General features: G+C 56.9%; 1 protein-coding gene across 4 annotated transcripts in view; it reads left to right on the top strand.

Annotated features, from left to right (window-relative positions):
- The first annotated feature begins 8964 nt into the window (after positions 1–8964).
- Positions 8965–13425, top strand: part of LOC142922840 (heat shock protein 75 kDa, mitochondrial-like) — a 74941-nt gene continuing 70480 nt past the window's right edge. For 2 of the 4 annotated variants that reach the window (XM_076063778.1, XM_076063780.1), the window contains exons 1-2: positions 8965–9204; positions 11378–11488. In XM_076063778.1, coding sequence (XP_075919893.1) covers positions 9009–9204; positions 11378–11488 — 307 coding nt within the window. In that variant the 5' untranslated portion in view covers positions 8965–9008. The remainder of the gene's footprint in view (positions 9205–11377; positions 11489–13425) is intronic. The other 2 variants (XM_076063779.1, XM_076063777.1) reach the window with 2 other exon arrangements.

Below are 13425 nucleotides of genomic sequence, written 5' to 3'. Positions count from 1 at the left end.
CTCCCGTGTGTCTCCCGTCTGTCTCCCGTGTGTCTCCCGTCTGTCTCCCGTGTGTCTCCCGTCTGTCTCCCGTCTGTCTCCCGTGTGTCTCCCGTCTGTCTCCCGTGTGTCTCCCGTCTGTCTCCCGTGTGTCTCCCGTGTGTCTCCCGTGTGTCTCCCGTCTGTCTCCCGTGTGTCTCCCGTCTGTCTCCCGTGTGTCTCCCGTCTGTCTCACGTGTGTCTCCCGTGTGTCTCCCGTCTGTCTCCCGTGTGTATCCCGTGTGTCTCCCGTCTGTCTCCCGTGTGTCTCCCGTCTGTCTCCCGTGTGTCTCCCGTGTGTCTCCCGTCTGTCTCCCGTGTGTCTCCCGTCTGTCTCCCGTGTGTCTCCCGTCTGTCTCCCGTGTGTCTCCCGTCTATCTCCCGTGTGTCTCCCGTCTGTCTCCCGTGTGTCTCCCGTCTGTCTCCCGTCTGTCTCCCGTCTGTCTCCCGTGTGTCTCCCGTCTGTCTCCCGTGTGTCTCCCGTCTTCCTCCCGTGTGTCTCCCGTGTGTCTCCCGTGTGTCTCCCGTGTGTCTCCCGTCTGTCTCCCGTGTGTCTCCCGTCTGTCTCCCGTGTGTCTCCCGTGTGTCTCCCGTCCGTCTCCCGTGTGTCTCCCGTGTGTCTCCCGTCTGTCTCCCGTGTGTCTCCCGTCTGTCTCCCGTGTGTCTCCCGTCTGTCTCCAGTGTGTCTCCCGTGTGTCTCCCGTCTGTCTCCCGTGTGTCTCCCGTCTGTCTCCCGTCTGTCTCCCGTGTGTCTCCCGTGTGTCTCCAGTCTGTCTCCCGTGTGTCTCCCGTCTGTCTCCCGTGTGTCTCCCGTGTGTCTCCCGTCTGTCTCCCGTGTGTCTCCCGTCTGTCTCCCGTGTGTCTCCCGTCTGTCTCCCGTCTGTCTCCCGTGTGTCTCCCGTCTGTCTCCCGTGTGTCTCCCGTCTGTCTCCCGTGTGTCTCCCGTGTGTCTCCCGTCTGTCTCCCGTGTGTCTCCCGTCTGTCTCCCGTGTGTCTCCCGTCTGTCTCACGTGTGTCTCCCGTGTGTCTCCCGTCTGTCTCCCGTGTGTATCCCGTGTGTCTCCCGTCTGTCTCCCGTGTGTCTCCCGTCTGTCTCCCGTGTGTCTCCCGTCTGTCTCCCGTGTGTCTCCCGTGTGTCTCCCGTCTGTCTCCCGTGTGTCTCCCGTCTGTCCCCCGTGTGTCTCCCGTCTGTCCCCCGTGTGTCTCCCGTCTGTTCCCCGTGTGTCTCCCGTCTCTCCCCCGTGTGTCTCCCGTCTGTCTCCCGTGTGTCTCCCGTCTGTCTCCCGTCTGTCTCCCGCGTGTCTCCCGTCTGTCTCCCGTGTGTCTCCCGTGTGTCTCCCGTCTGTCTCCCGTGTGTCTCCCGTGTGTCTCCCGTCTGTCTCCCGTGTGTCTCCCGTCTGTCTCCCGTGTGTCTCCCATGTGTCTCCCGTGTGTCTCCCGTCTGTCTCCCGTGTGTCTCCCGTGTGTCTCCCGTCTGTCTCCCGTCTGTCTCCCGTGTGTCTCACGTCTGTCTCCCGTGTGTCTCCCGTGTGTCTCCGGTCTGTCTCCCGTGTGTCTCCCGTCTGTCTCCCGTGTGTCTCCCGTCTGTCTCCCGTGTGTCTCCCGTCTGTCTCCCGTGTGTCTCCCGTCTGTCTCCCGTGTGTCTCCCGTGTGTCTCCCGTGTGTCTCCCGTCTGTCTCCCGTGTGTCTCCCGTCTGTCTCCCGTGTGTCTCCCGTCTGTCTCCCGTGTGTCTCCCGTGTGTCTCCCGTGTGTCTCCCGTCTGTCTCCCGTGTGTCTCCCGTCTGTCTCCCGTGTGTCTCCCGTCTGTCTCACGTGTGTCTCCCGTCTGTCTCCCGTGTGTCTCCCGTGTGTCTCCCGTCTGTCTCCCGTGTGTCTCCCGTCTGTCTCCCGTGTGTCTCCAGTGTGTCTCCCGTGTGTCTCCCGTCTATCTCCCGTGTGTCTCCCGTCTGTCTCCCGTCTGTCTCCCGTGTGTCTCCCGTGTGTCTCCAGTCTGTCTCCCGTGTGTCTCCCGTCTGTCTCCCGTCTGTCTCCCGTCTTCCTCCCGTGTGTCTCCCGTGTGTCTCCCGTCTGTCTCCCGTGTGTCTCCCGTGTGTCTCCCGTGTGTCTCCCGTCCGTCTCCCGTGTGTCTCCCGTGTGTCTCCCGTCTGTCTCCCGTGTGTCTCCCGTCTGTCTCCCGTGTGTCTCCCGTCTGTCTCCAGTGTGTCTCCCGTGTGTCTCCCGTCTGTCTCCCGTGTGTCTCCCGTCTGTCTCCCGTCTGTCTCCCGTGTGTCTCCCGTGTGTCTCCAGTCTGTCTCCCGTGTGTCTCCCGTCTGTCTCCCGTCTGTCTCCCGTGTGTCTCCCGTCTGTCTCCCGTGTGTCTCCCGTCTGTCTCCCGTCTGTCTCCCGTGTGTCTCCCGTCTGTCTCCCGTGTGTCTCCCGTGTGTCTCCCGTGTGTCTCCCGTCTGTCTCCCGTGTGTCTCCCGTCTGTCTCCCGTGTGTCTCCCGTCTGTCTCACGTGTGTCTCCCGTGTGTCTCCCGTCTGTCTCCCGTGTGTATCCCGTGTGTCTCCCGTCTGTCTCCCGTGTGTCTCCCGTCTGTCTCCCGTGTGTCTCCCGTCTGTCTCCCGTGTGTCTCCCGTGTGTCTCCCGTGTGTCTCCCGTCTGTCCCCCGTGTGTCTCCCGTCTGTCCCCCGTGTGTCTCCCGTCTGTTCCCCGTGTGTCTCCCGTCTCTCCCCCGTGTGTCTCCCGTCTGTCTCCCGTGTGTCTCCCGTCTGTCTCCCGTCTGTCTCCCGTCTGTCTCCCGCGTGTCTCCCGTCTGTCTCCCGTGTGTCTCCCGTGTGTCTCCCGTGTGTCTCCCGTGTGTCTCCCGTCTGTCTCCCGTGTGTCTCCCGTCTGTCTCCCGTGTGTCTCCCATGTGTCTCCCGTGTGTCTCCCGTCTGTCTCCCGTGTGTCTCCCGTTTGTCTCCCGTCTGTCTCCCGTCTGTCTCCCGTGTGTCTCACGTCTGTCTCCCGTGTGTCTCCCGTGTGTCTCCGGTCTGTCTCCCGTGTGTCTCCCGTCTGTCTCCCGTGTGTCTCCCGTCTGTCTCCCGTGTGTCTCCCGTCTGTCTCCCGTGTGTCTCCCGTCTGTCTCCCGTGTGTCTCCCGTCTGTCTCCCGTGTGTCTCCCGTCTGTCTCCAGTGTGTCTCCCGATTGTCTCTCCCGTCTGTCTCCCGTGTGTCTCCCGTCTGTCTCCCGCGTGTCTCCCGATTTTCTCTCCCGTCTGTCTCCCGTGTGTCTCCCGTCCGTCTCCCGTGTGTCTCCCGTCTGTCTCCCGTGTGTCTCCCGTCCGTCTCCCGTGTGTCTCCCGTCCGTCTCCCGTGTGTCTCCCGTCTGTCTCCCTTGTGTCTCCCGTCTGTCTCCCGTCTGTCTCCCGTCCGTCTCCCGTGTGTCTCCGGTCTGTCTCCCGTGTGTCTCCGGTCTGTCTCCCGTGTGTCTCCCGTGTGTCTCCCGTGTGTCTCCCGTCTGTCCCCCGTGTGTCTCCCGTCTGTCCCCCGTGTGTCTCCCGTCTGTTCCCCGTGTGTCTCCCGTCTCTCCCCCGTGTGTCTCCCGTCTGTCTCCCGTGTGTCTCCCGTCTGTCTCCCGTCTGTCTCCCGTCTGTCTCCCGCGTGTCTCCCGTCTGTCTCCCGTGTGTCTCCCGTGTGTCTCCCGTGTGTCTCCCGTCTGTCTCCCGTGTGTCTCCCGTCTGTCTCCCGTGTGTCTCCCATGTGTCTCCCGTGTGTCTCCCGTCTGTCTCCCGTGTGTCTCCCGTTTGTCTCCCGTCTGTCTCCCGTCTGTCTCCCGTGTGTCTCACGTCTGTCTCCCGTGTGTCTCCCGTGTGTCTCCGGTCTGTCTCCCGTGTGTCTCCCGTCTGTCTCCCGTGTGTCTCCCGTCTGTCTCCCGTGTGTCTCCCGTCTGTCTCCCGTGTGTCTCCCGTCTGTCTCCCGTGTGTCTCCCGTCTGTCTCCCGTGTGTCTCCCGTCTGTCTCCAGTGTGTCTCCCGTCTGTCTCCCGTGTGTCTCCCGTCTGTCTCCCGTGTGTCTCCCGTCTGTCTCCCGTCTGTCTCCCGGCTGTCTCCCGTGTGTCTCTCGTGTGTCTCCCGTGTGTCTCCCGTCTGTCTCCCGTGTGTCTCCCGTCTGTCTCCCGTGTGTCTCCCGTCTGTCTCCCGTGTGTCTCCCGTCTGTCTCCAGTGTGTCTCCCGTGTGTCTCCAGTCTGTCTCCCGTGTGTCTCCCGTGTGTCTCCCGTCTGTCTCCCGTGTGTCTCCCGTCTGTCTCCCGTGTGTCTCCCGTCTGTCCCCCGTGTGTCTCCCGTCTGTCCCCCGTGTGTCTCCCGTCTCTCCCCCGCGTGTCTCCCGTCTGTCTCCCGTCTGTCTCCCGTGTGTCTCCCGTCTGTCTCCCGTCTGTCTCCCGGCTGTCTCCCGTGTGTCTCTCGTGTGTCTCCCGTGTGTCTCCCGTCTGTCTCCCGTGTGTCTCCCGTCTGTCTCCCGTGTGTCTCCCGTCTGTCTCCCGTGTGTCTCCCGTCTGTCTCCAGTGTGTCTCCCGTGTGTCTCCAGTCTGTCTCCCGTGTGTCTCCCGTCTGTCTCCCGTGTGTCTCCCGTCTGTCTCCCGTCTGTCTCCCGTGTGTCTCCCGTGTGTCTCCAGTCTGTCTCCCGTGTGTCTCCCGTCTGTCTCCCGTGTGTCTCCCGTGTGTCTCCCGTCTGTCTCCCGTGTGTCTCCCGTCTGTCTCCCGTGTGTCTCCCGTCTGTCTCCCGTCTGTCTCCCGTGTGTCTCCCGTCTGTCTCCCGTGTGTCTCCCGTGTGTCTCCCGTGTGTCTCCCGTGTGTCTCCCGTCTGTCTCCCGTGTGTCTCCCGTCTGTCTCACGTGTGTCTCCCGTGTGTCTCCCGTCTGTCTCCCGTGTGTATCCCGTGTGTCTCCCGTCTGTCTCCCGTGTGTCTCCCGTCTGTCTCCCGTGTGTCTCCCGTGTGTCTCCCGTCTGTCTCCCGTGTGTCTCCCGTCTGTCCCCCGTGTGTCTCCCGTCTGTCCCCCGTGTGTCTCCCGTCTCTCCCCCGTGTGTCTCCCGTCTGTCTCCCGTCTGTCTCCCGTCTGTCTCCCGCGTGTCTCCCGTCTGTCTCCCGTGTGTCTCCCGTGTGTCTCCCGTCTGTCTCCCGTGTGTCTCCCGTGTGTCTCCCGTCTGTCTCCCGTCTGTCTCCCGTGTGTCTCCCGTCTGTCTCCCGTGTGTCTCCCGTGTGTCTCCCGTCTGTCTCCCGTGTGTCTCCCGTGTGTCTCCCGTCTGTCTCCCGTGTGTCTCCCGTCTGTCTCCCGTGTGTCTCACGTCTGTCTCCCGTGTGTCTCCCGTGTGTCTCCCGTCTGTCTCCCGTGTGTCTCCCGTGTGTCTCCCGTCTGTCTCCCGTGTGTCTCCCGTCTGTCTCCCGTGTGTCACCCGTGTGTCTCCGGTCTGTCTCCCGTGTGTCTCCGGTCTGTCTCCCGTGTGTCTCCCGTCTGTCTCCCGTGTGTCTCCCGTCTGTCTCCCGTGTGTCTCCCGTCTGTCTCCCGTGTGTCTCCCGTCTGTCTCCCGCGTGTCTCCCGATTGTCTCTCCCGTCTGTCTCCCGTGTGTCTCCCGTCCGTCTCCCGTGTGTCTCCCGTCTGTCTCCCGTGTGTCTCCCGTCCGTCTCCCGTGTGTCTCCCGTCCGTCTCCCGTGTGTCTCCCGTCTGTCTCCCGTGTGTCTCCCGTCTGTCTCCCGTCTGTCTCCCGTCCGTCTCCCGTGTGTCTCCGGTCTGTCTCCCGTGTGTCTCCGGTCTGTCTCCCGTGTGTCTCCCGTCTGTCTCCCGTGTGTCTCCCGTCTGTCTCCCGTGTGTCTCCCGTGTGTCTCCGGTCTGTCTCCCGTGTGTCTCCGGTCTGTCTCCCGTGTGTCTCCCGTCTGTCTCCCGTGTGTCTCCCGTCTGTCTCCCGTGTGTCTCCCGTGTGTCTCCCATGTGTCTCCGGTCTGTCTCCCGTGTGTCTCCCGTCTGTCTCCCGTGTGTCTCCCGTCTGTCTCCCGTGTGTCTCCCGTGTGTCTCCGGTCTGTCTCCCGTGTGTCTCCCGTCTGTCTCCCGTGTGTCTCCCGTCTGTCTCCCGTGTGTCTCCCGTCTGTCTCCCGTGTGTCTCCCGTGTGTCTCCCGTGTGTCTCCCGTCTGTCTCCCGTGTGTCTCCCGTCTGTCTCCCGTGTGTCTCCCGTCTGTCTCCCGTGTGTCTCCCGGCTGTCTCCCGTGTGTCTCCCGTGTGTCTCCCGTGTGTCTCCCGTGTGTCTCCCGTGTGTCTCCCGTCTGTCTCCCGTGTGTCTCCCGTCTGTCTCCCGTGTGTCTCCCGTCTGTCTCCCGTGTGTCTCCCGTGTGTCTCTCGTGTGTCTCCCGTGTGTCTCCCGTCTGTCTCCCGTGTGTCTCCCGTCTGTCTCCCGTGTGTCTCCCGTGTGTCTCCCGTCTGTCTCCCGTGTGTCTCCCGTCTGTCTCCCGTGTGTCTCCCTCTGTCTCCCGTGTGTCTCCCGTCTGTCTCCCGTGTGTCTCCCTCTGTCTCCCGTCTGTCTCCCGTGTGTCTCCCGTCTGTGTCCCGTGTGTCTCCCGTCTGTCTCCCGTGTGTCTCCCGTCAGTCTCCCGTGTGTCTCCCGTCTGTCTCCCGTGTGTCTCCCGTCTGTCTCCTGTGTGTCTCCCGTCTGTCTCCCGTGTGTCTCCCGTCAGTCTCCCGTGTGTCTCCCGTCTGTCTCCCGTGTGTCTCCCGTCTGTCTCCTGTGTGTCTCCCGTCTGTCTCCCGTGTGTCTCCCGTCTGTGTCCCGTGTGTCTCCCGTCTGACTCCCGTGTGTCTCCCGTCAGTCTCCCGTGTGTCTCCCGTCTGTCTCCCGTGTGTCTCCCGTCTGTCTCCCGTGTGTCTCCCGTCTGTCTCCCGTGTGTCTCCCTCTGTCTCCCGTGTGTCTCCCGTCTGTGTCCCGTGTGTCTCCCGTCTGTCTCCCGTGTGTCTCCCGTCTGTCTCCCGTGTGTCTCCCGTCTGTCTCCCGTGTGTCTCCCGTCTGTCTCCCGTGTGTCTCCCGTCTGTCTCCCGTGTGTCTCCCGCCTGTCTCCCGTGTGTCTCCCGCCTGTCTCCCGTGTGTCTCCCGCCTGTCTCCCGTCTGTCTCCCGTGTGTCTCCCGTCTGTCTCCCGTCTGTCTCCCGTGTGTCTCCCGTCTGTCTCCCGTGTGTCTCCCGTCTGTCTCCCGTGTGTCTCCCGCCTGTCTCCCGTGTGTCTCCCGCCTGTCTCCCGTGTGTCTCCCGTCTGTCTCCCGTGTGTCTCCCGTCTGTCTCCCGTGTCTCCCGTCTGTCTCCCGTGTGTCTCCCGTCTGTCTCCCGCGTGTCTCCCGCCTGTCTCCCGCGTGTCTGCCGCCTGTCTCCCGCGTGTCTCCCGTCTGTCTCCCGCGTGTCTCCCGTCTGTCTCCCGTGTGTCTCCCGTCTGTCTCCCGTGTGTCTCCCGTCTGTCTCCCGTCTGTCTCTCGTGTGTCTTCCGTCTGTCTCCCGTCTGTCTCCCGTGTGTCTCCCGTCTGTCTCCCGGGTGTCTCCCGTCTGTCTCCCGTGTGTCTCCCGCCTGTCTCCCGTGTGTCTCCCGCCTGTCTCCCGCGTGTCTGCCGCCTGTCTCCCGCGTGTCTCCCGCCTGTCTCCCGCGTGTCTCCCGTCTGTCTCCCGCGTGTCTCCCGTCTGTCTCCCGCGTGTCTCCCGTCTGTCTCCCGTGTGTCTCCCGTCTGTCTCCCGTGTGTCTCCCGTCTGTCTCCCGTCTGTCTCTCGTGTGTCTCCCGTCTGTCTCCCGTCTGTCTCCCGTGTGTCTCCCGTCTGTCTCCCGTGTGTCTCCCGCCTGTCTCCCGTGTGTCTCCCGCCTGTCTCCCGTGTGTCTCCCGCCTGTCTCCCGTGTGTCTCCCGTCTGTCTCCCGTGTGTCTCCCGTCTGTCTCCCGTGTGTCTCCCGTCTGTCTCCCGTGTGTCTCCCGTGTGTCTCCCGTGTGTCTCCGGTCTGTCTCCCGTGTGTCTCCCGTGTGTCTCCCGTGTGTCTCCGGTCTGTCTCCTGTGTGTCTCCCGTCTGTCTCCCGTGTGTCTCCCGTGTGTCTCCCGTCTGTCTCCCGGCTGTCTCCCGTGTGTCTCTCGTGTGTCTCCCGTGTGTCTCCCGTCTGTCTCCCGTGTGTCTCCCGTCTGTCTCCCGTCTGTCTCCCGTGTGTCTCCCGTCTGTCTCCCGTGTGTCTCCCGTCTGTCTCCCGTGTGTCTCCCGTGTGTCTCCCGTGTGTCTCCCGTCTGTCTCCCGCCTGTCTCCCGCGTGTCTCCCGTCTGTCTCCCGTCTGTCTCCCGTGTGTCTCCCGTCTGTCTCCCGTGTGTCTCCCGCCTGTCTCCCGTCTGTCTCCCGTCTGTCTCCCGTGTGTCTCCCGTCTGTCTCCCGTGTGTCTCCCGTGTGTCTCCCGTCTGTCTCCCGTGTGTCTCCCGTCTGTCTCCCGTGTGTCTCCCGTCTGTCTCCCGTGTGTCTCCCGTCTGTCTCTCGTGTGTCTCCCCTAAGTCTCCCGTGTGTCTCCCGTGTGTCTCCCGTCTGTCTCCCGTGTGTCTCCCGCGTGTCTCCCGTGTGTCTCCCGTGTGTCCCCCCCCCGTGTCCCCCCCCCCCCGTGTCCCCTGTGGCGGCGTTTGGCGGGTCCGGCGGGAGACTTCCGCTATACGTCACCACGTCACCCCTGACCCCGCCCCCTGTAGAACGTCATCACGTCACCCCTGACCCCGCCCCCTGTAGAACGTCACCCCTGACCCCGCCCCCTGCAGAACGTCACCACGTCACCCCTGACCCCGCCCCCTGCAGAACGTCACCAACGTCACCCCTGACCCCGCCCCCTGTACAACGTCACCACGTCCCCCCTGTCCCCGCCCCCTGTAGAACGTCTCCATGTGACTTCTGACCCCGCCCCCTGCAGAACGTCACCAACGTCACCGCTGACCCCGCCCCCCGTGACGTCACCACGCCTCCCCACGTGTGTTGAACTGAAGAGGTGTCATGGCGTCCCGCGTGGCTGCTGTTTGTGTCTCTGGCGGGAGGCGCCTCTCGCTCGTCTCGCGGTGCCTCCACCACCGCCTCCACCACCTCCACCACCACCGCCTCCTCCACCACCACAGCCTCCACCGCCTCTCGCCAGCAGCGGCGGTGGTGGTGGTGGGGGGAGGTGGGAGACGTGGAGGAGGACGTGGACTGGGTGAGGGTAACGGGGCATCAGTGACCTCTACACACACACAGTACACATACACACAGACACACACACTGACACAGACACACACGCAGACAGACACACACAGACACACACAGACACACAGACACACACATACATACACACACAGACACACAGTACACACACACAGACACACACAGTACACACACAGTACACACACACACACAGTACACACACAGACACAGACACACAGACACACACACAGACACACACACAGACACACACATACATACACACACACACAGTACACAGACACACACACACAGTACACACAGACAGACACACACAGACACACACACACAGACACACAGATATACACACACACAGTACACACAGACACACACAGTACACACACAGTAAACACACACAGTACACACACACAGACACACACAGTAAACACACACACAGACACACACACAGACACACACACAGACACACACACAGACACACACACAGACACACACACAGACACACACAGACACACACAGACAGACACACACACAGACACACAGACACACACACACACAGACACACAGACACACACAGACACACACAGACAGACACAGACAGACACACACACAGACACACAGACACACACAGACACACAGACACACACAGACACACACACAGACTCACACACACACAGACACACACACAGACACACAGTACACACACAGACACACAGTACACACACAGACTCACACACACAGACACACACACAGACACACACACACAGACAGACACACACAGACAGACAGACAGACACACACAGACACACACACAGACAGACAGACACACGGAGACACAACACACACAGACACACAGACAGACACACCACACACAGACACACACACAGACTCACGTGGTGCAAAGACAAAGCTCCCCTAGGTAGCCTCTAGCAGGGCTGTAGAGGCAAGTGTTGCTGATGATGATGCTACTGATGATGGTGCTGATGATGATGACACTGATGATGGTGCTACTGATGATGATGATGCTGATGATGATGCTGCTGATGATGATGATGCTGCTGATGATGCTGCTGCTGCTGATGATGGTGCTGATGATGATGGTGATGATACTACTGATGATGATGCTACTGATGATGATACTACTGATGATGATGCTACTGATGATGATGATACTACTGATGATGATGCTACTGATGATGATGATACTACTACTGATGATGATACTACTGATGATGCTGATGATGATGCTACTGATGATGATGATAATGCTACTGATGATGATGCTACTGATGATGCTGATCATGATGCTACTGATCATGATGCTACTGATGATGATGATGCTACTGATGATGCTGATGATGATGCTGATGATGATGCTGATGATGATGCTGATGATGATGCTGATGATGATGCTGCTGCTGATGATGAAACTGATGATGCTACTGATGATGATGCTACTACTGATGATGATGCTACTGATGATGCAACTGATGATGATGCTACTGATGCTGATGATGCTACTGATGATGATGATACTACTGATGATGATGCTACTAATAATGATACTACTGATGATGATGCTACTGATGATGCTACTGATGATGATGCTACTACTGCTGATGATGATGATGATGCTGCTGATGATGATGATGCTGATGATGATGCTACTGATGATGATGATGCTGATGATGAAACTGATGATGCTACAGATGATGATGATACTACTGATGATGATGATACTACTGATGGTGCTACTAATAATGATACTACTGATGATGATGCTACTGATGATGCTACTGATGATGATGCTACTACTGCTGATGATGCTGCTGATGATGATGCTGATGATGATGCTACTGATGATGATGCTACTGATGATGATGCTACTGATGATGATGCTGATGGTGATGATGCTGATGATGAAACTGATGATGCTACACATGATGATGCTGATGATGATGGTGCTGATGATGAAACTGATGATGCTACTGATGATGATGCTACTGTTGCTGATGATGATACTACTGATGATGATGCTACTGATGATAATGATACTACTGATGGTGATGATGATGCTACTGATGATGATGCTACTGATGATGATGATGATGCTACTGATGATGATGATGCTACTGATGATGATGATGTAACTGATTGCCTCTGTTTCACAGGAGTCGGATGGAAGATCTCATCATCACCAGCGTCAACATCAGCATCAGCAGCAGCATCATCATCAGCAGCTGCTTCACCCAGTGACACTAAGGATGAGAAGCTGACTCCAGGTTCACGCCGCCGCTGATGATGATGATTGTTGTTGTTGATGTTCATGGTGATGATTGTTGTTGTTGTTGATTTGTGGTTGTTGTTGATGGTGATGATGATGATTGTTGTTGATGGTGATGATGATTGTTGTTGTTGATGTTCATGGTGATGATTGTTGTTGTTGTTGATCTGGTTGTGGTTGTTGTTGATGGTGATGATGATGATTGTTGTTGATGTTGATGGTGATGATGATTGTTGTTGTTGTTGTTGATCTGGTTGTGGTTGTTGTTGATGGTGATGATGATGATGATTGTTGTTGTTGTTGATGGTGATGATGATTGTTGTTGTTGTTGATGATCTGGTTGTGGTTGTTGTTGATGTTGTTGTTGTGATGTTGTTGATGATCTGGTTGTGGTTGTTGTTGTTGATGATGGTCTGGTTGTTGTTGTTGATGTTAGTTGTTGATGGTCTGGTTGTTGTTGTTGTTGTTGTGATGTTGTTGTTGTTGTTGATGATGGTCTGGTTGTGGTTGTTGATGATGATGGTCTGGTTGTGGTTGTTGTTGATGATGGTCTGGTTGTTGTTGTTGTTGTTGTTGTTGATGATGTTGTTGTTGTTGTTGATGATGGTCTGGTTGTGGTTGTTGTTGTTGTTGTTGATGATGGTCTGGTTGTGGTTGTTGTTGTTGTTGTTGATGATGGTCTGGTTGTTGTTGTTGGTGATGGTGATGATGATGATTGTTGTTGTTGGTTGTGGATGGTCTGGTTGTGGTTGTGGTTGTTGTTGATGTTGTGATGTTGTTGTGATGGTTGTTGTTATGGTTGTTGTTGTGATGGTTGTTGTTGTTGTTGATGGTCTGGTTGTGGTTGTGGTTGTTGTTGTTGTTGTTGATGATGGTCTGGTTGTGGTTGTTGTTGTTGATGATGGTCTGGTTGTTGATGTTGTTGTTGTGATGATGTTGTGATGTTGTGGTTGTTGTTGTTGTTGTGATGTTGTTATGTTGTGATGATGTTGTTGTGATGTTGTGGTTGTTGTGATGTTGTGATGTTGTTGTGATGTTGTTGTTGTGATGTTGTGATGATGTTGTTGTTGTGATGTTGTTGTGATGTTGTTGTTGTGATGTTGTTGTGATGTTGTTGTTGTGATGTTGTGATGTTGTGATGATGATGTTGTTGTGATGTTGTTGTGATGATGATGTTGTTGTTGTGTTGTTGTGATGTTGTTGTTGTGATGTTGTGATGATGATGTTGTTGTTGTGATGTGATGTTGTTGTGATAATGATGATGTTGTGTTGTTGTGATGATGTTGTTGTGATGATGTTGTTGTGATGTTGTTGTGATGATGTTGTTGTGATGATGATGATGATGATGTTGTTGTGATGATGTTGTTGTGATGTTGTTGTGATGTTGTGGTGATGTTGTTGTGATGTTGTGATGTTGTGATGATGATGTTGTTGTTGTGTTGTTGTGATGATGTTGTTGTGATGTTGTTGTGATGTTGTGATATTGTTGTTGTTGTGATGATGTTGTTGTTGTGATGTTGTTGTTGTGATGTTGTTGTGATGTTGTTGTGATGATGTTGTTGTGATGATGATGTTGTTGTTGTGATGATGTTGTTGTGATGTTGTTGTGATGTTGTGATATTGTTGTTGTTGTGATGATGTTGTTGTTGTGATGTTGTTGTGATGTTGTGATGATGATGTTGTTGTGATGATGTTGTGATGTTGTTGTTGTGATGTTGTTGTGATGATGATGTTGTTGTGATGTTGTGATGATGATGATGTTGTTGTGATGTTGTTGTTGTGATGATGATGATGTTGTTGTGATGATGTTGTTGTGATGTTGTGATGTTGTTGTTGTGATGTTGTTGTGATGTTGTTGTGATGATGTTGTGATGTTGTTGTGATGTTGTTGTTGTGTTGTTGTGATGTTGTGATGATGATGATGTTGTTGTGATG

This window comes from Petromyzon marinus, unplaced genomic scaffold (genome assembly GCF_048934315.1).
Source record: "Petromyzon marinus isolate PM22_M1 ecotype Great Lakes invasive population unplaced genomic scaffold, UKy_Petmar_22M1.pri1.0 PM_Scaffold_188, whole genome shotgun sequence".
NCBI classification, from domain to species: Eukaryota; Metazoa; Chordata; class Hyperoartia; order Petromyzontiformes; family Petromyzontidae; genus Petromyzon; species Petromyzon marinus.
This window is presented reverse-complemented; position numbering and strand designations above follow the sequence as displayed.